Here is a 27,764-nt window from a genome sequence, read left to right on the forward strand (position 1 = left end):
TTCCCATCGATTTGGGCAACCACTGTAATGCCACAACCAACATGGTTGTGGCATTAACGTCTTTAAAAAATATTAATTCCTGCTATTCCATTTAATTGTAATGTAAGGGAGATAATGTAATGTCAGCGCTGGAGCAGGAGAATTCTCCCGCGCTGGGATGGCATTCTGATGACAGGCTGGATCGCAGCTGAGCGCTGCCATCCAGCTTGTCATCCTTCAGAGACACTGCAGAGCGCAGGCATTATGTGAACTTCCGATTCCGGTATTCGATATTGTAAAAGTATCGGAACTCCGTATCGGAACTCCGATACAGCGAATATCGGTCGATACCCGATATTTCAGTATCGGAATGCTCAACACTATTCAAGAGGTCAAATCTCCACTGAATGGCAAGTGATGGCACAGACTAGTAATATGCCATCAGTTCACAAGATGGGCATAAAACTTTAATAACTTTATTAATGCAGGAACCAGGTGATCTATGTAGTCACTTCATTATAAAAGCCACAAGTTAACAGTGTTTAATAAAGTTAATATACTTCTTAATTACTTGTGATCATCTACAACTTTACACATTATAGTGCAAAGTAAAAATGGCTTATCTTAGTCATTGCCGGCAGTGTGCAAGCAGAATTTCCATTCACTCTCATCCCTCCAAGGATTGTTTGTGTCACTGCTACACATACACACGTAGTAACAATGAGAGGAAAGTGCTTATTTTCCAAAGGCATGTCTCTGAGGCCAGAGGTTTTCCCTTGAAAGGTAGGAACATTGGAAACTATTGAGAGATTGTTCCCATGCCTTCAGATATGACGGACTTATCCTCACCTGGCATCTGCTTCACTGTAATATTCTCTTGCTACGATGTCTTCAAACAGCTCTCCGCCCGTGACCCTGAGAGATAAAAGGAAAAGAAAAGGCAGCTGAGAAATGGATGAAAAAAAATAAAATAAATATAATCAAACACCCCATAGCAAAGCTAAAAGCCTAAGGGAAGCCTGTGGCAGAGCGTTCCCTCTCTACGAGAACGAGCCATCAAGGGTCAACTGGCGCTGTGTTAAGAGCAACTTTCAGGAACTGCAAACTGGCTGATAACAGACATGGTGACTCAGTGTAGGCATTAACTACCCAGGAGGGACCCTTAACATTTCCCAGCAGACAAACAAACATAATGCATCCCATTAGACATATGGAGAGGAGAAGGAGCATGGCTTTTGCTGAAAACGTGAAAGGTTTTTGCTTTTGTTTTCTAATACGAATGTAAGAATCAGGGACAAAGATCGGAGTCGGATTCAGACCAACCTGTACTGTAAACTCTAAGAAAAAAAAGTCTTATTGGCATTGGTCAAAGTTCTCCGATAGCATCATGGTCAATATTTCAGGTTTCATTGACAAAATATTGAATTATCTGTGATAAATGACCAGTTTTGGTATGCAGATCCGGTAGCGGCTAATAATTTACTATACAGTATGGCATCGCTATTTGTCAAGCTTCTATAAATGACATGATATATTCCATACATAACAATAAATATGTAACTGTAAGCTGGACTTCCACATTCAGAAAAAACAACCTAAGGTCCCTGAAGGAAAGACACCCCCACCATGTATCTAGATGCCACTGTTCCTCTGGCCTGACACCATTGCCATCTGGATTTGATGGCAGCTACAAGGTACCATCATGTAAAGAGTTTAAAACTCATTTAATGAAAATTGGAGGCAGTAGCTGCTTAAAAATAATCTGTCACCAGATTTCTGCTAACTAATCTGAAAGCAGCATGATGTAGGGGCAGAAACCCAATTCCAGTGATGTGTCACTTACTGGACTTCTGTGCAGAGTTTTTGTCAAATCACTGTATTATCAGCAGAATATCACTATTAGACTAGTAAACCTGCTGCCAGGTAGACCAACCACATTCCGACCACTGATTGGCAGCATCCTGCCTATGTGAACATAGAAAACTGCTATTCAGTGTGGGTAACATTATACATGGCTTAACATTCAGAGAATTGGTAGATCTTCAACAGATAAAACAGTGATTTTATCAAAACTGCAGCACCCAGTAATGTAAGTGACACTCGCTGGAATTAGGGTCTCAGCCACTTAATCATGCTGCACTGAGATGGAGACGAAAAAACATGTTGACAAATTCCTTTTAAAAGGGATTGAGGACAGATCCTCTGGATAAATCATCAATACCATATAGGTGGGGCTCAGACAATGATCAGCTGCTAGGAGCTCTGCTGGTAGCCAGATGTAAATAATGAATTGAGATTGAGCGTCATAAAAAACATTTATTTGTGGCATATAAGGGAGAGTAAAAAGAAGATCACCGCAAATATTGCAAATGAGCGAGACTGTTCTCCCTCCCTGGGAATGCGCAATGAAGCAGAGTGCATGTCCCCAGCTTCGTTGGCGCACCGTTCATACCAATGGAGGCAGCAGTGACGTCCATCTTGGACAGATGCGAGATTTGAGGAGTCGGCGGTGACGTTCTAGTAAATCAGGACGCTGGGGCCATCAGGGGTGTGCTTACATCTCGAGGGGGAGGATTAGTCTGGGGTAATTAAAAGCCCAACTTATCAACCACTAATTTGCATAGTGCAAGTGCAGCTTCAAAGTTAATTTATATTAATTCATTAATTGCTAAGCCACAAAACAGGGCAAGATTGCTATATGTGGTAGCGGTGTAAAGGGGCTAGGGCAGTGGTGAGGTTCCCTTTAAGGTTGGTAGTTGGAGTTATCTAAAGTAGTTGGCATACACTAATGATTGTGTTGATGGAGTCCACATGCAGAAGCGTTTAGTCCGTGCTCTGGGGCATAGGTCTTGTGCAGTACAGACCCTCCGTTTGATTTCAGTAGTATGAAACAGGTCAAGGAGAAAAACTCCATTCACATCTTTTGGTGTTTAGAACTCTGTGCGGCTTTAACGCTCTATTTTCAAGAGGACCTGACATGTCTCCTGTCATGTATGTATAATTGCATTCACATTAAATTACAATTCTGGAGTAACTTTTCTTAAAACCTCTACCTTGTGCCACTATTATGGTAATTTATGAATAAATTAGGAACTGGCTTTTTGGGGGGGAGGGTTTTATGGTTGCTAAATATCTGCCAGTTGTGCCCGACTGAGATTTCTGCTGGCACAGACTGGTCACAGACCGACACTGCCGGCGAATCAGCAGCTTCCACTGACGTCACGCAGACAGAGCAGCAGCTTCTCATCTGCTCTGCTGTTGGTGGGACGTGACTGCCGACGTCATGCTGATTGATAGTCGGCTCTCTGCTGCCTAACTGTGGGGAGCCAGCAGTCAATCAGCAGGACATTGGCAGCCATGCCCCGTCGACAGAAGAAGGGGAGCTGCACGGTTGATGTGGAGCAGCTGAATTGTGGGCAGGAGCTGTGAGTGACCGCTCTGAGCCAGCGCAGGGTACCTGCCTCTGTGTGAATTGCACCCTACTGCAAGTTTCATCTGTGTGCAGTTTTAGTGCTAGGCAATCGCCCCTCCAGTGAGAGTGGGTGAGGGCGATTGTTCATCAGCATTCTGCACCTGTGTTACCTCCTTCTAACAAAAGGGGGCCGGCCGTGTCCTGGTGTGCATTTTTCTTGAAACCTTGGCTAGTGAGTACCATTGCCTTTTGCTATTTTCTACCTGCCTCTGTTAACAGCTACCTAGCTATTAGTTTTTAGGACCATAGTGTAAAAAAAAAAAAAAAACATTAAAGTTCTGGACAACTCCTTTAACTTAGCTTGCAACTTATCTCTAGGAACATTCAATGCCTTTGCTATCTTTTTGTATCATTTTCCTTGTTTGTGCTAGGTAACGATCTTTTCTCAACTTTTCGGACCATCCTCTTGAAATAAGCCTAACACGCGATGAAATTTCACCGCCAACAAACCCCTATCCAGTCCAGGTATTCGTTTGATCTCTAGCATACCTGATGCTACCAATGAAGCCCTATTTAAATTGTTCTTGTTTGGTTGGTTTATTGCAAAAAGCAAAATTGTAAATTTTGCTAATAAACTCAATTTGCAATGGGGGCTGAATAATTTTGGTTGTAACTGTATTATAGAATGCAGACTAATAAAACAATTGTTCTTTAAAGAAAGGATAGAAATATAATCTGACAGAAAGGGAATGAGACTTTTTCCCCCTCTGCGGGTGAACAATGTGACATTTCTTATAGAGAAAATGTAATTGTCCATATTGTAGATTCTAAAGTAAGTAACAGTGATGTCAACAAAAATCTGTCATGGTAAGTCATGAGAAATAAGAAGGGTAGGCTAAAAAAAAAAAGAAGCAATTAATATGTCACCTGAATCTGCTTGTTACACAAGTCATGTAGCTCAAGATTACTAAGAAGACAGGAGAAGCTTCCTATAAGTAGATACTTACAGGTCGAAAACAAGATAGTGAAAACCTTCTTCTGAAATACTGTCATGGAGACGCACTGCGGAGAAAAAGAATATCTCAATGAGCATCTTGGGCAGTCAAACATTGCATGTACAATTTATAACATACAAACTGCAGTAACATCCTAATTTATGTAACACTCGCGTTATCAGATGTCTGTTACACAACACAAATGTCTCAACCGGCTAACAAGTCCAGTTACTGTACATTGCGGTACTTTGTAAATGCTTCTGCCCTGTGTAGTATAGGTGTTTCAAATCTAAAACATTTTTTTATAATTCTACAGCTCAATTCCATCCCAACATGTGAATGTAACAAATGATCAGAGGAAAAATGATTATAAAAATATTACCGTACATCCTGAACGGCTGTACAAAATTAAAAAAACCAAGTGGTCAACTTAAAAATTAGTAGGCTGCTCAAAATTGTCACAATGATTCAATAGCTCTACAAGAGTGTTTCCCAAACCCAAGTCCTCACGGCCCCCAACACATCAGGTTTGCAGGATTCCCTTAGTATTGCTCAGGCGATGTGATCATCATCATCATGAAAATTACTAGAATTAGTTTCTGTCAACTGTGCAATACTAAGGAAATCTGAAAACCTTGATCCGATGGGGAGGCCATAAGGACTGGAGTTTAGGAAACACTGGTCTACAATGAATGTTGGGTCACGTTCCCTGACCCTGTACAATAGCACAATGAGTGTTTATAGGTTCCTGAAGGAGCCTTATTATCACCTCTGTAATACATAATGCAATGCTGGCTGCAAGGAATCATTCCCAGAGGCCTATGGTGCATTTACACTGGCCGATCGCGAACCTTTAAAAGCCTGTTTACGCAGGTCGACTGCATTTCTATCTGTGCGCATGGAATGTCAATGCTCTCAGCTGCGTGTGCTGTTTACACAGGACAATTTACTGCCAAGAAGGAGGATATTTTTAAACCAACTTAAAAATAATTTAACCCGACAAGAGATTGTTTTGCTCATTTCTTGGGCGACTGTCTGTTTGTACACTGCTCAAAAAATAAAGGGAACACTTAAACAACAGAATACAACTCCAAGTAAATCACACTTCTGTGAAATCAAACTGTTCACTTAGGAAGCAACACTGACTGACAATCAATTTCACATGCTGTTGTGCAAATGGAATAGACAATAGATGGAAATTATTGGCAATTATCAAGACATCCTCAATAAAGGAGTGGTTCTGCAGGTGGGGACCACAGACCACATCTCAGTACCAATGATTTCTGGCTGATGTTTTGGTCACTTTTGAATGTTGGTTGTGCTTTCACACTCGTGGTAGCATGAGACGGACTCTACAACCCACAGAAGTTGCTCAGGTAGTGCAGCTCATCCAGGATGGCACATCAATGCGAGCTGTGGCAAGAAGGTTTGCTGTCTTTCAGCGTAGTGTCCAGAGGCTGGAGGTGCTACCAGGAGACAGGCCAGTACACCAGGAGATGTGGAGGGGGCCGTAGGAGGGCAACAACCCAGCAGAAGTACCGCTACCTCCGCCTTTGTGCAAGGAGGAACAGGAGGAGCACTGCCAGAGCCCTGCAAAATGACCTCCAGCAGGCCACAAATGTGCATGTGTCTGCACAAACGGTTAGAAACCGACTCCATGAGTGTGGTATGAGGGCCCGACGTCCACAGATGGGGGTTGTGCTCACAGCCCAACACCGTGCAGGACGCTTGGCATTTGCCACAGAACACCAGGATTGGCAAAGTCACCACTGGCGCCCTGTGCTCTTCAGAAGAAAAGCAGAAAGCAGGTTCACACTGAGCACATGTGACAGACGTGACAGAGTCTGGAGACGCCGTGGAGAGCGATCTGCTGCCTGCAACATCCTTCAGCATGACCGGTTTGGCAGTGGGTCAGTAATGGTGTGGGGTGACATTTCTTTGGAGGGCCGCACAGCCCTCAGTGTGCTCGCCATTGGTAGCTTGACTGCCATTAGGTACCGAGATGAGATCCTCAGACCCCTTGTGAGACCATATGCTGGTGCGGTTGGCCCTGCGTTCCTCCTAATGCAGGACAATGCCAGACCTCATGTGGCTGGAGTGTGTCAGCAGTTCCTGCAAGATGAAGGCATTGAAGCTATGAACTCGCCCGCCCATTCCCCAGACCTGAATCCGATTGAGCACATCTGGGACATCATGTCTCGCTCCATTCACCAATGTCACGTTGCACCACAGACTGTCCAGGAGTTGGCGGATGCTTTAGTCCAGGTCTGGAAGGAGATCCCACAGGAGACCATCCCCAACCTCATCAGGAGCATGCCCAGGCATGGTAGGGAGGTCATACAGGCACGTGGAGGCCACACACAATACTGAGCCTCATTTTGACTTGTTTTAAGGACATTACATCAAAGTTGGATCAGCCTGTAGTGTGTTTTTCCACTTTAATTTTGGGGGTGACTCCAAATCCAGGCCTCGATTGGTTAATAAATTTGATTTCCATTGATGATTTTTGTGTGATTTTGTTGTCAGCACATTCAACTTTGTACAGAACAAAGTATTCAATGAGAATATTTCATTCATTCAGATCTAGGATGTGTTATTTGAGTGTTCCCTTTATTTTTTGAGCAATGTATTATAGGCTCATAATTGTGAAATGAGTGTTCCCAGGAAATCTCGTTCATCAGCCAGTGTAAATGCGACTTCTCTCTACAATGTCAATGAAAAACTACATTCCTATTTTAACGCTTAAAGAGGTGATCCACTACAATCTTTATTGTGCACATCGATTTAAACCATTTAAATTTTTTTCATACTTGCCTGTGAGCGGCGCCATCTCTGCTCGCTCAGTGACGATCACGTGACCCCAGCTGCAGCCACCGCTGATATCCTGTGATATTGAGGTTGCATCACCAAAGCGTGACCCAGTCTCACGCAGCCTGCGGACAGTACCCCTGATTGACTGGACTGTGGGCGGTGTTTCACCGCACGTCACAGGCCAGTATCAAGAGCGCTGTGTAAGATTTTCCGCTCTCCTTTCATTGGCAGAGCGCCGCAAGCATGTGTGTGCCAATGAAAGCAGAGGAGAGGTGGCTGCAGCTGGGGGTCACGTGATCGGCACTGGGGAGCAAAGACAGCGCCACTCACAGGCAAATATGAAAAAAAAAAAAATAATAATGGTGTTTGAAAAAATACTTATTTCAATGGTTTAAATCTATGTGCGCAATAAAGATTGTAGTGGATCACCTCTAACGTAGCAGCAAAAATGTGCGTATTTTTGGGGAGATGGTGAATACTAGTCACCACAATACTGTGCGGCTCACAGACTCTCGACTGGGAACAAACAGGCCAGGACAATGGAGGCGGGCACCGCAGCGCCTCTGTCCAAAATATTTTCCAATAATGGAGTTATTTTAAATGTACCTAACTTTGGTTACACGAGGATATCTAAATAGTTGGTATATCTACATTAATTTTTTTTACTCCATTTTTGGCACGTAGGGAACAACCAGTGCCCTCAAAATCCATTTGAAGAGTTTGTGATAAGCTGCCTGATTTTTTTTGACATATCCTAAGGCGAGACCAATTTAAAAAAAAAAACACAAATTATATCCACAAAATTAAGTCTGTAAAGCAGAATATATATTACAGTCTACATTGTACTTGGGCTCTGTTAAGTGAAACAGCTCTTTTAGCATCTTATAAGTGTGAGTGGCACCTACAGAACTGAAAGGCAATTATTTCTTAGAAGACTGTGGAGTTGTGAGGCTATTACATGTAACAACTCCCCAGTGGTGAGAGTATGATCGCTTTCTAGAACTTAGTAGCTATTTAGCATGCCTTCCTTTATTGATGGGTGTCACCCAAAAGGTGTAATCAACAACTACAGCAGCTAATAACTTGTTAAAAAGAGATAATTACCTAGTTGAGAAGGCATCACCCTACTTTGTCTAACACTCATTTTACAGAAATTGGATCTGCTTCCTTAACTATACAAGAAGCATTCACTGCAATAAAGGGGTTGTATCAAGACTAGAAGTTAACCCAATACGGTAGGAGACAACTTACTGATTGCTGGGGGGTCTGACCACTGAGACCCCACTTATCCCAAAAACTGGGTTTCTGAAGAGCCCAGTTTGAACGGAGTGGTGGTCGATCATGCACGCTGCCGACCCATTCATTCTCATGGGAGTGCCTGAGATAGCTGAGCAAAGTGTTCAGCTAGTCTTCAACACTCTAATTAAGATCACAGCCCCCCTATCAGTATTTAGTCAGTATTTTTTCTCAGGAGTGGGAGCCAAAACCAGGAGTGGGTGATAAATGCAGAATTGGTGACTTGTTTCTATTCTACCTTTTCTCTGATTGTTCCTCATCTGGTTTTGGCTCCCACTCCTGAGACAAAATACTGACCGAATACTGATGGGCTGTGGCTTAAGAATTATTGGAGCGGCGGTGGGCACGATCGACCACCACTCCATTCACAAAGGGGAATTTAGAATTATGGTTCTCAGAATTGTTGGGGTTTCTGGTAGTAGGAATAAGGAATAACTTCCAAACTTGGTACAACTCCTTTGAGGATAGGCTATCTACACACTTGACACATTTATCCCACCTAAATATGGATGATAGGGACCAACCATATTTAGGTACACCTTGACGAGATTGAATGTTTTTTGTACTTTTTGATAAAAAAAAGTTAAGTATGGGAGGTTGATGAAGTCAATAATCACAGTGTGATGACACTGTATGTACAGTTAGGTCCATATATATTTGGACAGAGACAACATTTTTCTAATTTTGGTTCTAGACATTACCACAATGAATTTTTAACCAAAACAATTCAGATGCAGTTGAAGTTCAGACTTTCAGCTTTCATTTGAGGGTATCCACATTAAAATTGGATGAAGGGTTTAGGAGTTTCAGCTCCTTAACATGTGCCACCCTGTTTTTAAAGGGACCAAAAGTAATTGGACAATTGACTCCAAGGCTATTTCATGGACAGGTGTGGGCAATCCCTTCGTTATGTAATTCTCAATTAAGCAGATAAAAGGCCTGGAGTTGATTTGCAGTGTGGTGCTTGCATTTGGAAGGTTTTGCTGTGAAGTAAACATGCGATCAAAGGAGCTCTCCATGCAGGTGAAACAAGCCATCCTTAAGCTGCAAAAACAGAAAAAAACCATCCGAGAAATTGCTACAATATTAGGAGTGGCAAAATCTACAGTTTTGTACATCCTGAGAAAGAAAGATAGCACTGGTGAACTTATCAATGCAAAAAGACCTGGGCGCCCACGGAAGACAACAGTGGTGGATGATCGCAGAATAATCTCCATGGTGAAGAGAAACCCCTTCACAACAGCCAACCAAGTGACCACCACTCTCCAGGAGGTAGGCGTATCAATATCCAAATCTACCATAAAGAGAAGACTGCATGAAAGTAAATACAGAGGGTTCACTGCACGGTGCAAGCCACTCATAAGCATCAAGAATAAAAAGGCTAGACTGGACTTTGCTAAAAAAACATCTAAAAAAGCCAGCACAGTTCTGGAAGAACATTCTTTGGACAGATGAAACCAAGATCAACCTCTACCAGAATGATGGAAAGAGAAAAGTATGGCGAAGGTGTGGTACAGCTCATGATCCAAAGCATACCACATCATCTGTAAAACACGGCGGAGGCAGTGTGATGGCTTGGGCATGCATGGCTGCCAGTGGCACTGGGTCACTAGTGTTTATTGATGATGTGACACAGGACAGAAGCAGCCGAATGAATTCTGATGTATTTAGAGCCATACTGTGTGCTCAGATCCAGCCAAATGCAGCCAAACTGATTGGTCGTCGTTTCATACTACAGATGGACAATGACCCAAAACAAAGCCAAAGCAACCGAGGAGTTTATTAAAGCAAAGAAGTGGAATATTCTTGAATGGCCAAGTCAGTCACCTGATCTCAACCCAATTGAGCATGCATTTCACTTGTTAAAGACTAAACTTCAGACAGAAAGGCCCACAAACAAACCGCAACTGAAAACCACCGCAGTGAAGGCCTGGCAGAGCATCAAAAAGGAGGAAACACAGCGCCTGGTGATGTCCATGAGTTCAAGACTTCAGGCAGTCATTGCCAACAAAGGGTTTTCAACCAAGTACTAGAAATGAACATTTTATTTACAATTATTTAATCTGTCCAATTACTTTTGGTCCCATTAAAAACAGGGTGGCACATGTTATTGAGCTGAAACTCCTAAGCACTTCATCCAATTTTAATGTGGATACCCTCAAATGAAAGCTGAAAGTCTGAACTTCAACTGCATCTGAATTGTTTTGTTTAAAATTCATTGTGGTAATGTCTAGAACCAAAATTAGAAAAATGCTGTCTCTCCAAATATATATGAACCTAACTGTATATGCGTCTTTATTGGCCACATAGCGTATTTGTGCACCTGTGAATTTAATTCTAAAATGTGTTCCCTTTTTTTCTTTACTTCATTTTTTCTGTACATTTTTCCTAACTTTTCAGTTATTTTGTGTTGACACATTCCATTTAATCAAAAAGTGACTCACTGACATTCTCACTGCAATCCAATGGTTGTTACTAGGGTCAACAATATATTCCAAAATACATAATTTACTTTTGCAAAATTATTAAAGAATATTCACCTATGATTACAGAAATACTTAAGCATAGGCTCTTTATTTGCTCAAGAAAAGTTATAAAACATTGTGCTCATAATCTACGTTGCATAGTTTCTTCTCAATGTGCTCAAGAGGCTTTAAAAATCTGATAGTACTACAGTGAAGATCAAAGATACAGTGGCTCAGTAGTTAGTACTGTTACCTCTCAGAACTGCAATAGTGGGTTCGAGTCCAATCAAGAACAAATGCATACAGCATATGTTTTCTCTATGTGGGTTTCTCCCAGCTGTCCTTTCCCACACTCTAAAAATATTCTAATAGTTTAATTGAATTTCTATGAAAATTACTTGAATAAAAAAAGAGCCCCGTTGCATGACTTTGTAGGAGCATTTTATGTTTTAAAGGGAATTTGTTAGCAGTTTTTTGCTATTTAATCTGAGAGCAGCATAATGTAGAAGCAGAGAGCCTGATTCCAGGGATGTATGACTTTCTCAGCAGCTTGCTGTACTTTCAATGCAATTAGTATTTTATCAGCAGGAGATTGTCACTGCAGGACTAGATCCCATGTGCAGACTGGTCCGACTGATCTGTATAACCCCACCCCCGATTGACAGCTTGCTGAAACTGTACACAGGAAGCTGCCAATCAGTGTTGTGGGCAGAGTTATATAGGGCTCAGCATTCTGAGCACTGCTGCATCTACAGAAGATTAAACAGCGATCCATCAAAACTGCACTAAGCAGCCCAGTAAGCGACATCGCTGGAATCAGGCTGTCTGCCCCTACATCATGCAGCTCTCAGATTACATAGAAAAAAAAGGAAATGATAGATTCCCTTAAATCATTTTCTTATAAATTCACAAATACCTCAATCTATTTGCCCATAATGTACATATTGGGAAATGCTATAGTTTATAGTTAACTGTTCAGAAGAAAGAAGATTGAATTTTAGAGTAGTTACATAATATGATAAAGCACACCAGTTCCTTTATTTTTTTTCTTCTAAAGAAGAGATTCAAGCTGACTTGATGAAAAGAAAGACAAGAGTTCATATACCAATCCAAAAAACTAAATGAGTTTGTCATCTGAAATACATTACTTGACCAACACAAAGCAAATTAATGCCATGATGGAAAATAGAGACCGCTTTGTAGTGTGCTACATCGTCAACTCAATCTGCTTAGGGCCAGTGAAAATGGGACCATTGTTGCCATGACAACAGTCAATACTTTTTGAACTAATAGCTGTTGTCGTAGCAACGAGCATCTCTTCAATTGCTAGACCGCTGTACGATCCAAAATCATTCTACAGTGAAATCCAGTACAGCTCTTCAATAGCCATGAGCATGGGTCATTAAATTAGATACGCTTGCTTCCTCCAACATGACGTCTCATTGGCCAGGTCTAAAGCCGTAGCACTAAACCACAGGGAGAAGAGCATGGTCTGGGAATTCTCATCTGCTACTCCCGAATTAAGCCGTTTGCATGAACAATTGGGGGGGGGGAGGTATGGTGCAGGTTCTTGCTTCTTCGTAAATGAATCCGTTTCTATACCATCTGTCCAAAAATTACCTGTTGCTAATGGAATTGCAGAGTATCCCCAGATCTGGATCTGTGTGCACCCACTAAAGAACACAGAATCACCTACACCTGCACTTATATTCCCAACAGCCATCTTCAAAGGAAGCTCTAAAAATCCTTCAGCTACAAACAGAAAAAAAACAATGCAAAAATAGGAATATTCCTACCGTGATGTAATGTGTACTTCCTTATTAATGCCGGAGAATAACAGGAATAAGGAATGAGGGTAGAAACAGATTGGCCAAGCATATAATATGGGTGCGATAACACCATCCATCACCGTGATCTCTGAGAAATGGAATAATAATCTTGGTTCTATAAGTGAATCAGAATTGCATCCTTGATGTAACAGAGTCCCAAAAAGACACGCAATCCAGTAAATATAGGTATGATCACTGGGGGCCCAACAGCTGGGACACCCACCAATAATGAGAATGGGGGTCTAAGTCCCCTTTGTGAATGCAGTGGTAGTGTTCATTCATGATCTCTGCTCATTTCTCTTCTGTCGGACTTAGCTGAGCCATCAGTCCCATAGAAGTGAGCAGACATGCCTCATTGTGCACAGTCACTGCAAATGGAGACCGGATTCTTATATATACATGCAACACAGGTGTTAGATATTTTGTGACTCCTCCGAATGGGACAGGCAGAAATCCATGCACACACTTCAGAAATGATGGCAATCATATGTATACTAGGTGTTTTAAGTAGCAGATTTTTCTTTAACAGACCTGCCACATGTGAATGAATCCCAATATGGGGTTTCCTGCCCCAGTATTTTGTAAGCAGTAATAAAGCCTTCTCTAATAATCTCAGTAAGCACAAAAGGTACAGAGGAATGACTACGGGAGTAAGAGGCCCATGGGAGTAAGAGGCCCATGGGAGTAAGAGGCCCATGGGAGTAAGGCTATGTTCACACATTGCATTTTTTCAGTGTGTTTTTTTTTCTGCAGCAAAACCTGATCTCTTGGCAGGAAAGAAGCTGCATCAAAAACTCAGGTTTTGGCGTGTTTTTCAGGATCCCAAAGATTAGCTTTGCTTCCACCACAGAAGCATGACCACAGGTCACCAATGCAAGACATATGTGAAACCATATTAACCAGAATTTCAAATGTAACAGTGGGGGAGGTGAATTGCTCAGGAATAGTTTACCTAAGACACTGTTAGTGCATTGAGTTTGTATAGCACTATTTACTTTCACGCTATGGGGTCTACCATTCAGTTGCACAGGTATTGTTCAATTTTACACCTCCCTTGGCCACAGGTATTGTTCAATGTCACATGTAGCTCAGCCAATGTTTACACTGTACACCACTAATTTAATTAAACTCCCCTAATACAAACTACAATCTCAGTGACCAAGACAGTAAAAAATCACAAAAATAAATGTGTTTCACATACTGCTGTGCTTTCTTATTTTCACTCATAACGCAGCAAAACCTGATATGTTAACACTAGGCATTTTTTCAGCAATTTTTTTTACTATCCATTACTTCCAATGGGTGAAAAATGCTGAAAAAACGCTGACAGAAGAGACATGCTCTAATCTGCAAAAAAAACATGCAAAGCACAAAATCCTGATAAAAATAAACAAGATGTGTGCATGAGATTTCTGGAATCTCATACTTTGCTGGTACTGTAAAACGCAGCTGAAAATTTGTACAAAAAAAAAAGCATCAAGAAACGCAATGTGTGAACATAACACATAGCCTTACAGGACTATGGGAGTAATGAAGACAAGACCTACATAGAGGATGACCAAGGTTCAGGCAAAACATGTTTCTGGGTCAAGAAAAATGTTGAACATTGCACAGAGTAGGGCCTCAGAAATCTGCTGTTTTTGCAAATGAGAAAAAAACTTATCGTTCTTCATCAATGCACTTGATCTCATTTTCAGCCATTTTTGATTTGTGTGTGTGTTTTTGCCATCCATAAAAAAAATCCAAGCTTCTCCTATCCATTAAATGGTAAAATAGGGACAGTACTTGGATGAAATGCGAATATCAGCCACATCTTGGTGCAGTCAGGTATACCTTCACACACCCATTGATTTGAATGGGTAAATTAGATCTCAGGCTGTTTTACTAGTATAGAGGTCATGTACATCCATCACATTTCCAGGTTACAAGTACCCAGGGCAGGTCAGGGCTACATTTCTAAGCTACTGAGCTCCAAATGCATGCTCAGGGAGCACGTAGGCTGCCTTATAAGGCCAGGTTCAGATGAGCTTATGAAAAATCATCCGATTGACATACAGAAAAAATAAACAATTTTCATCCGCAGTGTTACGAGTATGTAACTTGTGTGCAATAAGATTTATTAAACAAAAACAGACTTTCCCATGTTAATAATTGCAATCTATCAAGTAAAAATCGCGTGCAATGCCGATGATCCACATGGGGTCAGAGAGAAGGGAGAGGGTGCAGTACTAATATAAAATGGATACTGTAGGGTGCAACATCATGTGGAGAGAGGGAACCATATAAGAGACAAAGAAAAGCCCCACGTTTATCGCCGTCAGCCGCCTGACCAAGCTGTCAGCTGATGGCGATAAAAGTGGGGCTTCTCTTCATCTCTATACCTTTGCAGCTTCCTCTTTGTGGTCCCCCTATATACCACAGCAGGTTGTATCCCTATATCCCTTCTCTGGTATTTTCCAGTACAACCTCTGTGAGTAAAGCCTACAAGCTTTATCCATTCATGGGTATTTTGCTTGGTGCAATTATTAGATTCAGGATATTTCCTTGATTTGGTAGATACTGAGAATTCATGATGTATTGGTCAGAAGGTCTCTCTGGGGGATCCGGGAATACCCAACACTTTACATGTGACATGTACTTCTACTTGACCCATGATTGCGATCTTATGACCATCTTGACCATATCTGGGACAACCATGTCACATTGTTACCAGGCGCCTGGCTTTTTCATATTTGCATAATTGTTTTGTGATGGCCATCATTGCTTATGATCATTATCATATTATCCTGTATGCATATTGCCAATGGTGCCAAGAGATCATTCATATCTATATACATTTTTTCTGAGTGTCTTGGTCCCACATGTAGGTTGCTGCATACATTGATATAGTTATATTTCATTACCCAGGGATGTATTATATCATTTATTGTTTTTTTAAGTGTTTTTTAACTCCATTGTCTTTTTGTGCTCAATAAAGTTTTTGTATTACTTACTGTTATACCAGGTGTGCACATCTTTATGTGGTGCTTTTCTTTGTCTCTTAGATGAGCCATATGGGATCAAATTGTTTTTTTGCGCACACATAGGCTGTGTGCCCACGATGCGTTTTTTAATCATTTCCGCAGCGGCAATTCCGCTGCAGAAACGCTTAAAAAACGCTTGGTAGAAGGTCTGCCATGTTCCCCAATGATAATCCGCATGTGCTGTGTACATGCTGCGGAAATTTCCGCTGCGGATTATCATTGCGGAAAAATCCGCAGCACTACCAATTATTTTGAGGAAACGCGGCGTTTTTGCCACCATTGACTTGCATTGAATCGCTTAATATCCGCATGACTACATGTGCACATGCGGATATTAAGCGATTCAATGTGCGGATGGTACCCGGGTCTGGAGAAGAGGAGACTCTCCTCCAGACCCGGGTACCATGGTACCTGTAAAAAAAAGGAATTTAAAATAAAAAAAATACACTATACTCACCTTCTGATGGCCCCCGGTCTCCATAGCGATGCATCCTGGTAAAAGCCTACGGCGAAACGCGCGTCGGACCTGTGTGGACTCTGAGGGATTTCCAGGTAGCTCATTTGATACTTTCATGTTTACTTTTTAGTACCTTTGACCTTTGTATCAGCTGTCTTATTTATTCATTTACTGACCTCCTCTCTATGTAGTCTAAGTATTTACCTACTTGGGACATTTTTGTTGCACTTTGCACTTTATTCACATGATGGTCTCCATATGTACCTTTAGCTTAGGCTGATCTTGGTCACTGTGATCTTGTACATGGTTGTAAATATCGATTCATGCTTCTACCTACCCTCAAATACCCATTTTTCTGTTTACTTTTTTCCTCTTTTGTATCTTTGTTGCTTATGTGTTTTTATGAATTTTTCAATAAATGTTCATTTTATACCGACCATGAGTCACATTTATAGGTTCTTTATTCAATAAGGGATATCTGGTCACCAATCATTTTGTTTTTTTGGATTTAAGTGTAAATAAGGTGTAATCATAAGGCCCAACAATACTTACTAAAACAAGAAATATTACACACTGTACCTTTTCTAAAAGGTCTAAAAGCATTAGCGCTTGTTGACACGATACGTTTATTCGCTCGCTTTTTCAATGGTAAAAAATTCTGCACTTTACAGTACTAGCAAAATGAATAAGATTTCATGCGGCATTTTTTTTTCTTGCATTTCTTGCAGATTTCAATTAAAGTGTTTTTCCAAACACGCAGTATGTCGATTCGATCAGCAAGTTTGCAGCATTTTTCACCCATTCAATGAATGAGGAAAAAAGCAAGTAAAGACATAAAAAGACATAGAAAATTTGTGTATTTTAAGCAGCGATTTTACAGCCAACACTTTCAGGATTTGCAGCAGATTTTTCTGAATGAAAAACCAAAGTGTGCACATTCCATTTAAATTGAATGAAAATGTATATAATTATAAGATAAGATAAGATAAGATATACTTTATTTATCCGGTAGGAAATTGCGGTATCACAGCAGCAGAACACAGATCTCGAACATGACACATATGATAACATAACATTTGGAATGCTTTAGACATTGCTTTTCAGACATTTGTTAAACACCCCCATAGCTGTTGGAACAAACGATCTCCTGTATTTTTCCTTTTTACACCTTAGTTGTATTAGGCGATTGCTGAATGTGCTCTTCTGTTTCGCAAACAGTTCATAAAGCGGGTGTGTGTTGTTGCCCATTGTAGCTCTGCACTTCTTCTTAATCCTTTCCTCTACCACCTCTTCAAAAGTCCCAAGCTGTAGGACCACCGTCGCGCTAGCCTTCTTTATAAGTTTGTTGAGCTTGTTGGCGTCAGCAACACGCACACTGTTACCCCAGCAAATTATTGCCGCAAAGGTGGCACTAGCCACAATGGATTGGTAGAACACCTCAAGCATTTTGCCACACACATTAAAAGACCTTAACTTCCTTAGGAAGTACAATCTACTCATCCCCTTCTTGTAGACCTTCTCCACGTGGCACTTCCAGTCTAGCTTGCTATCCAGGTAAACCCCCAAATATTTGAAACTGTCCACCATCTCCACATCCTGACCGTCAATGGTAACAGGTAGGCATACCTTCTTGCACCTTCCATAGCTCATCACCAACTCCCTGGTTTTCTTAACATTTAGTTCTAGATGGTTAGCCTGGCACCATACTACAAAGTCCGCAACCACCCTTCTATATTCCTCTTCATCCTGGTCCTTCCCAATACCGCCAACTATCACAGAGCCATCCGAGTACTTCTGGAGGTAACAACGGTCTGATTTATACTGAAAGTCAGCTGTGTACAATGTAAAGAGGAATGGCGACAGCACTGTTCCCTGCGGGGCTCCGACACTGCTCAGTACACTATCTGATGTAGCCGTCCCCCACCTAACAAACTGTGGCCTATCCGACAGGTAGTCAATTATCCAATTCACAAGTCCCTCATCCACCGCCATTTTAATCAACTTTCCACGCAGTAAGAGTGGCTGTAATGTGTTGAACGCACTAGAGAAATCAAAGAACAAAGCACGCACTGTGGTTCCATCATTGTCCAAAAAGGAATGTACTGTTTGTAGCAGAGACGCTACAGCATCGTCCACCCCCAGTCCCTGCCGGTACGCAAACTGAAGAGCATCAGTATGCGCCATCACCCTCGGACACAAGTGAGCAAGTACTATTCTCTCCAAGGACTTCATCGCATGCGATGTTAAGGCCACCGGTCTATAGTCCCCCGGGGAAGTCGGGAAGTCGGGAAGGTAGTCTTGGGAACCGGCACCAGGCAGGAAGTCTTCCATAGCACTGGTACTCTCTTTGATTGTAAGCTCTGGTTAAAGAGATGCTGGAAGACAGTACACAACTCATTTGCACACACTCTGAGGACACGTGGACTGAGACCGTCAGGCCCTGCTGCTTTGCCAATGGCCAGCTTACTAAACTGGTCCCTCACGTCATTTTTGGAGACCGAGAAATGATCTATTTCACCCCCTGTTAATTTAGCTAGTTGTTCCCCGGCCTCCTCCCCCTTCCCTGCTGCTACCGCACCTTTATTGCTGAATCTATTGAAGAACTCATTCATTTCATTAGCCATTCTAAGTCCACCACCCACCTGCTCCGACCTTGCCTTAAACCCAGTCACTAGCTTCATTCCAGCCCACACCTCTCTGGAGCTTTTTCGTGCAAATTGATTTTCTAATTTAACTCTGAATGCCTCACGGGCAATCTTAATTTTCCCCTTTAGGTCTCGCTGTATAATTTTCAATGCCTCCTTGTCCTTCCTTTTAAGCCAGTTTTTTCATGTTTAGTAAATGTTTCAACTCTTTTGTAATCCATGGCTTATTGTTTGCATAACACCGAATCTCTTGAACAGGTACTACAATGTCCATACAGAAGTTGATGTAATCAGTAACTCTGCCAGTAATCTCATTAACATCACAATTCTCTTTCATGGTACACAACACCTCCCAGTCTGTACAATCAAAGCAGTCTTGTAACGCCTCCTCTGCTGCTGGACACCACTTCCTTATCTTTTTAATTGTCACTGGTTGTTTGCGGACGTCTGGTTGGTAAGCAGGAGACAATAGTATGAGGTTGTGGTCAGATTTCCCCAGGGGGGGTAATGCAGCCGATGAATAAGCATTCTTAACATTAGCAAAGAGGAGATCCAGTGTGTTGTTGTCCCGTGTAGGACATTTGACATATTGATAGAACTTTGGTATTGCAGATGAGATCTTTACTCGATTGAAATCCCCAGAAATTACAGTTAGAGAGTTTGGGTGTTTAGTCTGAAGCCGGGCCATCACCCCTGACAACACATCCCCAGCAGCCTCTGGGTTCGCACATGGTGGTATATACATCACAACTACAATAACAAGAGTGAATTCTCTAGGCAGATAGTAAGGCCTGAGGCCCACTGCTAACAGTTCAATATTTGGACAGCAATGTTTCTCCTTAACAGTTACATGCCCCTGATTGCACCATCTGTTGTTAATGTAGAGTATCACTCCTCCACCTTTTTTCTTGCCGCATCTAACTCTCTCTCTATCAGCCCGAACCATTTGAAACCCTGGTACCGAGACACATGAATCTGGGACCTCCTCATGCAGCCAGGTTTCTGTAAAGCACATGAGACTGCATTCCCTAAACTCCTTCTGGGTCTTACTCAGAGCCAGCAGTTCATCCGACTTATTTCCCAGCGATCGTACGTTACCCATGATAATGGATGGGACCACTGGTTTAAACCTTCTCCTCCAGGACTTGATCTTCTTGCCTGCTCTGCAGCCTCTGAAAGGTCTCCTTATTTCCCGTGGAACATTCAGTATTGCCTCTGCTGGAGAAGACTTTATCCTGCGCAGTTCCAGAAGATGATCCCTAGAATACACTGCTCGTTTAGCAACAGACCTAGGGTCCACCATCCCGTCATTGTTTCCACCCGTCACACCAGTCCTCTCCATGGCAAATCGTATGCAGTGACCTCCACCGCTCACATATGGCTGTATCCCTGTCACAGGCTGTGGGTAGCAGCATGCATCCTTCAGTAGCATTAGCTGAGATGGTCCGTATTGCGTGCCCCAGAGTGTCTGTACCTGCAGGAGACTTGTAAGTGGTGGAAGAAGATCCAGGTGCAGATCTCGTGCTGTGTGCCCAGCAGCAGTTGATAGTGTGGGAAGTGTTGTATCTTCCATCCCCAATAGACGAGTATACAGGAACGTTGCAATCCAGAGAAGGTAATAAAATAATAAAATAAAATAACTGTAACAAAACTGTAACTGAAATAAAGTAGAAGCTTCTGCTGCTGCAATGGGCTGCCAGTAGTCCGGCGCCGTATTGTCTCCACAATCTAGCAGAGAGGCAGACAGGCATGTCCACACCCTCCGGAGTCAGAAAGTGAATATATATTGTATTGAACAATTATGTATGTATAGATCGATACATTTATCTATCGATCTAGACACATAAATCCATACATATGTACACAGACAAGTACTGTTGTATGTGTTTTAGTTTGGCTCCAGTTACATCGACCCCCAACTTTAGAGATTTACACTGCTTGTGATCTGAAATATTTTCTTTGCTCTGTTCATCCATCTGCTTCACTGAGTCAGGGATTTAAACATCTTTTTGGATGAAGGAGAACTGCTGGGTGATATACATCCAAACCACAAGGACTGGAGATTACAGCTCTGACGTAGAGATTAATTGATTTACTCCAGTATCCAGCCCTGCTCTAATTAGGAGAGGATAGAAGCTTATCTTGCTCTACAGCGGAAGACTCAAAAGCCATTAGACAATAAATAACAGTCACGTCAAAATGACAAATATTCAAGAAAAGAAATAGAAAAACGAGGACATCTGAAATGCAAGGAGAGAATATACAGTTTAATCTTGGCTCTCATCTATGTTTCTCATCTCTGAAACCCACGAGATTTTCTAACAACCTGATAATCTTGGCCGGCTTTACTGTGTATGTCACAAGATCACTTAGCTGTCTCATCCAGTTGGGTACCACCCAGCAAAATATTGCCACAGCAAGGTCTCATCCGGATTTTAGGAGCAAAAATTCAATTGGAAACAAATAGAGGTTTACGGATCCATGAATTCTACTTCTGCTTCTCCAGCTGTTACAGCATCGTGGGTCAATATTACCACCCAGTAGGAGAGAGACATTCATTCAAGTTGTCAGCAGTTAAAATTGTGAAAATTTGCAAATATAAAAAAACTGGGGCTTTAAACTGAAAGTAACCCAAGGGTAAATGCATGCGGTGTGTATCAGATGCAGATTTTCTACACAAATTTGCGTACATAAATTCTGTAGTGTAATACAGTGAAAAAGTTATAGAATGCAAAAAGCTCATCTGCACATTGGGGAAATTTTCGCAGGTTAACTGACATGTATTGCAAATTACAGACTTTGCAGTATATAACAAACACAGATCTGGGTACAGAATATGGTGCAGTTTTGCAGTAGGACATTTGCACCATATTCGTTAACCCTTCAAGAGATAGGATGTACTGGTATGTCTTATGTCAGATGCATCTGTATGTCTGTATGGAGCGGGCTAAGGAACTGAGCCCGCTGCATACACGGCAGATGACAGCTATTTTATACAGCCGACATCCAACTTGAAAAGCAGTGATCAGGGCTGACCCCTTAAGGGTATGTGCACATGTTCAGGATTTGAAGCAGAAATTTCCTTAGCGTTTTTGCCTCTCCCTGGCAGAAAAAATGCATGCGGTTTTTACATGCATTTTTGTACATCAAAGAATGCTTTTTGGAGCTAAATAAAGTTATTTGGTGGGACATTGCTTAAACCCTTGGATTACCATAGAACTGGGGTGAATATGGTTCATTTAAATGATTAAAGAATGTGTCTGCTGTAATTCAAATAAAGTGTTTACACTGTGTCTGAGTGTTTATTTAACTCTTTACTTTAATTAAGTTTGGTCATGAATAGGTCTGATTGACACCTTGTCATCACCAAACAAAAGAGCTGGGTGTCAGCCAGTTCCATTCACCCAATCTTCATTAGCATTTCTATTCATCTAATTTATGCGACTGCTGTGAGCTGTTAAATTTTAGCCTGGGAAGGTGCCAATAAGTAAACATATTCCCTGGCCATAATGAACATTTCACAGCTGGTTCGTTAGCCACTACCTCACTCCATCAGCACTGAGCACCGCTTTGGACACAACGTATTTATGTTGCGTCCAAAACACGGTGTTCTAATGCCGCACTTTTGTTGTCGGTACATGTGAATCCACCGCATATAATGACACTTCAATCGGTCAAAATCTGCAGCAGAGACTAGCGTGTCCACTACAGAAATTGACATGCTGTGGGTGAGTTTGGGTACGTGGCCACGGTCAGGAGCTGCTGCAGGTTTGACGCTGCGTGTTTATACATCGTCAAACCCGCAGCATCCAGATGTTACATCATAGTGGATGGAATCTCTAGAAATCCCATGTCCACTATGCATGCATTGGAGGCTGCGAATCACCCGTGGACACCGACAAGCAGCGCGTCTTTCAGGACCGCAGCATGTCTAATTCCCTTATGAACTCGATAGTCTGCGCAACAGAAATTTAACCACTAGAAAGTATTGAATGTGGTAAATACGCATGGTTCAGTGAACACATGTGGATTTACCTGCGCTCAATAGAATGCAACGTTTTGGACACAAACAATTTGCGTCCAAAGCGCTGCCAAGTCTGAATCATGGGCACAGAGCCTAAAATTAAAAAAGAAAAAAAAAAAAAGGCATGGGCTTCCGCATCATTTTTATAACCAGCAGAGGGAAAGCCGCCACTGAGGACTGATATTAGAAGCCGCAGAAGGGCCATTAGCCAAAAATGTTCCCTGGCTATTAATATCAGCCCACAACTGTTTGTTTAGACTTTACTGGCTAGATTACAAGGGGACCCCAGAAAAAAATTGAAGTGGGGTCCTCCTATAAAATCTAACCAGCAAAGGCTAAACTACACAGCTGCGGGCTGACATTAATAGGCAGAGAAGGGGCCATGGATACTAGCCCCCTCCGCAGCTATTAATATTCCCCGATCAGCAGTCCCAGAAATGGTGCATCCATAAGATGTGCCAATCTGGCGCTTAGCCAGTGGGGTAATGGGGTTGGGGTTCTTGGCCTTGTATTGGCGGCTGACGTGAAGCTCAGGTTAATAATGGAGGGTGTATATAAGATGCCCCCATTACTAATTACGTAGTAAAATAGTCACCGCCAGAATAAAGTACTTTAATGAAATAAAAACGCACACGGTCCTACAATTTTTTTTCATTACATTCCTCCGCGAAGCCCTCGATCTCCTGAAAAAAAAAAAAAGAACATTCCTCACCTGTCCGCCGTCCACGTACCGCCAATGAGTGTGTCCCAAGACGATCTGAGTCACTTCTACAGCATTGACATCAGCCATCACTGATGTCACTGCTGTAGAAGCCAGCAATGTATACTGTGTAAAATCACCCCCTGTCAGTATACATGCTGCTGCAGGAGGTCACAGGGGTTCATCAGCTGAAGATCAGCTGATCAGCCCCAGCGAGCTAACCACCGTGGGAACATTCTTGCGAATGTTCCCAGGGTGAGCATCAACTGATGGTCAAGTGACCGTCAGCTGATAAGTGCCGGCAGCGATCAGCTGATGGTCACATGACTATCAGATGATCGCTACCTGCACTTATCAGCTGATGGTCACGTGACCATCAGCTGATTCGTGACATCACTGCAGGTCCTGGAAGCTCGGCACAATGCGGGCGCGAGCCCACGCCCTGCAGTGTATCGTTGGCCATCGAGGAGACAGCATCGCCGCTGGGGACCAGGAGCCGCCTGACAGGTGAGCATAAAAGGTTTATTTATTTTTAATTTTTTATTCTTTTTTTTTTTTTTTTTACTACCGCGGGCTGGGAAGAGCAGACAGCTGCTCATCCCTTCCACGCTGCTCTCACTGTTATCAGCCAGAGCAGCGGTCGGATGAGAGGAGTAGCAGCCTCCTCTCCCGAACCGGGTACCACCCACAGTGTGATTCTGCGGCGATTTTGCGCCTATTGATTTTCATTGAAAAGCAGCAATTCCGCAGGTCTAGATATTCTACCTGCGAGTTCGCTGCGATTCAATGCAAGTCAATGGGTGCGAGTTCGCTGCGGAATCGCGTTAGAAATGGTAATGCTGCGGATTTTACCGCAATGGTAATTCGGAGAGGAAATTTCCGCATCATGTGCACAGCACATTCGGATTACCATTGCTATACATGGCAGACCTATTAACATGCGGTTTTAAAGCGTTTCCGCGGCGGAAAAACCGCCGAGGGAAACGCATAAAAACCGCATTGTGTGCACATACCCATGTCACTGTCAATCCTTGCAGCAGCATTTAAAGCACGTAAAACGCCTGAACTGACAGCAAGACTTAAATAAATAACATACATTTTTGGTCGCACAAACTGCCAGTCACTTGACGTTGCTTGACCAAAATCACATAAAAACCCAAACACAATGTGGTTGAGTATAAGGTTTGTGGTTGTTTTAATATCGGATTGACAAGTCTATTTGCTAGTCAGATGCTATTCAGAGCTAGTCTACACTGCAAACCCTCAATACTCTCTGCCTTTAAGTTTTTGACAGAGCTAACTACCTCCCAAAATGCCAATGTAGTGCTTTCCAACCTTGCTCCTGATGGGAACAGCCTTTCTCAGCCTTGCTGTTCACAGGTTCCTTTGGAATATTTCAACAGCTGTTCAAGGGCCCTATGAGACCCAATGTTTTAATTAAGAACTTGAAATTAAAAAACATAAATCTGACTATGTAAAAATAATAAATTCAAACTCAGCTTTCTTTGGCAACAGAGTGATCTTAAGAACCTCCGGATAGAAAAAATAATGCTGGGGCAAGGTAATGAACAGCTCATCAATATGGCAAGGACGAGCTAGATAGATACATTAAAATGTCCGCCACTTTGTTGCACTAAAAGAAACCTGTGCTAGAATGTTAATAGGAGAAGTGTCTGAGTATGCATGCAGTAGGAAGCTCTGCTGCCAAGACCTGGAAATAACCTATACCATGTACCATCAAGCTATACCCAGGTCACAGGAGACACTCACATTGAGAAAGACTGGGTGGACAGCAGTGTAAGCAGACTCTTCTTACTGCAGCACCTCTATTAGATCCAATACTGGAGATATCAGGGGCGCTGATGTATGAAAAGGCTGCTCATACTGCTGTCTACCCTGTCTATCAGATCTAATACTGAAGATACCAGTGGTGCTTATGTAAAGGATGCTCACATTTCTATTCACCCTGTATATCTGAGCCGATATAAGAGGCTGCTTACACTGCTGTCCACCGTCTTCCTGATCTAATACTGGAGATACCAAACAGTATGGACAGCAGTGTGAGCGTCCTCATCTTACATAAGCACCCTGGTATCTCTAGTATTAGATCAAATAAGGTAGACAGCAGTGTGAGCAGTCTCTTCTTACATCAGCACCTTGGTATCTCCAGTATTGGATCAGAAAGACAGGGTAGACAACATTGTGAGCAGCCTATTCTTACATTAGTAGCCCTGGTATCTCCAGTATTAGATCAGAATATCCATTGGGAGCATATGGAGAGAGGTAAGATTCCTACTGCACATGCTTAAAGGCACCTGTCCTATTTAAATTAAAGGACAGGTTCCGATCAGCGACAAGACAATGGCAATTTTGATTAAATATAGTGATTACTTCTCTAGGCAAAACTAAAGTTACTTAGGAAAATAATATTTTCTTGATTTATATTTTATTCCAAGAGGAGCCCTTAAGGACTCATTCAGACATCCATTTTTCACATACGTGTTCTGTGTTTTTCATGGATAGAACATGTACCCATTATAGTCTTATGGGTCTTTCCCATGGCCGTATTTTTGTGGACCATGCATCTGAAACTGCTGAAAATTAGATCCAAAACACTGATGAATAAAGGCCGTGTTACGCATGAGAAAAATCACAGATGTATCAAGTATATAGAGGTAGGAACTTTCCATCATGCTGGAAGCATTCCTGACATGGGCTAAAAATCTGCACATAAAACTGGATGATAAAGTTCAAGTGAGATCCAGCCCAACATCAGTTGAAGGCAACGGTAAGCGTGATCTTTTTTCTAATTCTCTTGTTACGTGTGTCATTGCAACTGAGGGGAAGTAAAACTAGTTTCCTGTTATATTTTAGATATCAAATTTAGCATTTAGTACAAGCAGTATCAGGTTCTCCATTGTGTCTTACTTTAGGCCTCATTCAGACATTCGTTTTTCTCATAGGAGTGTTTTTCACAGATCGTACTCATATGCATGACACTATGGGCTTTTCATCACAGATATTTTCCCTGGACTTAGTGATCTATGCAAAATCACAGAGACATGATTGATATTGATCTTCGTGTGGAAAAAAAAAAAAAAAAAGCAATGCAAATCTGTGGGTCAGTGGAAAAAAAAAGCGGACGGCATTCACATGCCATCCATGTGCTGCCCTTTTTTCAGGCTTTTTTTTTTTTTTTTTTTTACATCAGAGAATAACTAGTTAAATTCGGATCAAACTCTGATGACACTGATGGAAACTTGATGAAACACTGTCCGTTTTTCTCATATTTATATATATGTAAATATATACATTTGCAATTTTCACATCTGGCCACCTGCTTCTTGTTCACATGTACATTAGCAACAATAGACTGACTCACACCCTATCTTTTGTACTGAAGCATCTAATAAGAGTGTGGAAAGATCATTATGAAGAGAGGTGGAGCAGGGTGAGGTGTAACATCACCTATAATGATTGGTGGATTGGATCCTGTGTTATCAGCTGCGTATGGAGAAGTTACCAGTCATTATAAACCTTTCTGTGATAGACTTCTGAAAAACAAAAATCTAAAATAGCCCCAGTGACCAGTGTGAAAATTGATTTCTTATTTTTTTTCTAACACAGTTTGCAAGAAAAACAATTATATATATCACAAGTACATGATTTAAACACTCGGTCCTTTTCTGATGATACATTCCCTTTAAGTTTTCTGCCTCCAACTCATTTAAATGGAGATATGTACAATATATAAAATTATCAACCATCTTAGGCTGACACGGACTATAATGTGGTATATTTTGAGCTCAGTTGTACATTAGATGCTACTCTATTTCAAATCCTAGTTCACTGGCTTTTTCCACAATTTCACATAATGTTACATCATTGCTTTTTTTATTTGTGATAATTTGCCAACTGAAGGGTGACGGATCATAGCAGCAGAGATAATGAATTACCAAATAACTGTTACTTAAAGTATGTGCACATGTAATTACAGATCAACGGCACCATAATTATAACAGCCCTAATGATAAAGCATAAGTAGTATAAAGTGTGATCAGATGTGTCTTAAATCATATCAGCACAAAAACGCCTTCACAAGCTTTAGCTTCTGGAGAGATATATTTA

General features: G+C 41.8%; 1 protein-coding gene across 24 annotated transcripts in view; it reads right to left on the reverse strand.

Moving 5' to 3' along the window:
• CAMK2G (calcium/calmodulin dependent protein kinase II gamma) overlaps positions 1-27,764 on the reverse strand; it is a 269,572-nt gene that overhangs the window by 78,057 nt on the left and 163,751 nt on the right. For all 24 annotated transcript variants that reach the window (XM_073685806.1, XM_073685802.1, XM_073685813.1 and 21 more), the window contains exons 4-5: positions 4,399-4,453; positions 829-894 (exon numbers count right to left, since the gene is read on the reverse strand). In XM_073685806.1, the coding sequence (XP_073541907.1) occupies positions 829-894; positions 4,399-4,453 (121 nt within the window). The remainder of the gene's footprint in view (positions 1-828; positions 895-4,398; positions 4,454-27,764) is intronic.

Source organism: Phyllobates terribilis, unplaced genomic scaffold, assembly GCF_046119375.1.
Source record: "Phyllobates terribilis strain yellow unplaced genomic scaffold, ASM4611937v1 Scaffold_5__5_contigs__length_657084704, whole genome shotgun sequence".
Classification (NCBI taxonomy): domain Eukaryota; kingdom Metazoa; phylum Chordata; class Amphibia; order Anura; family Dendrobatidae; genus Phyllobates; species Phyllobates terribilis.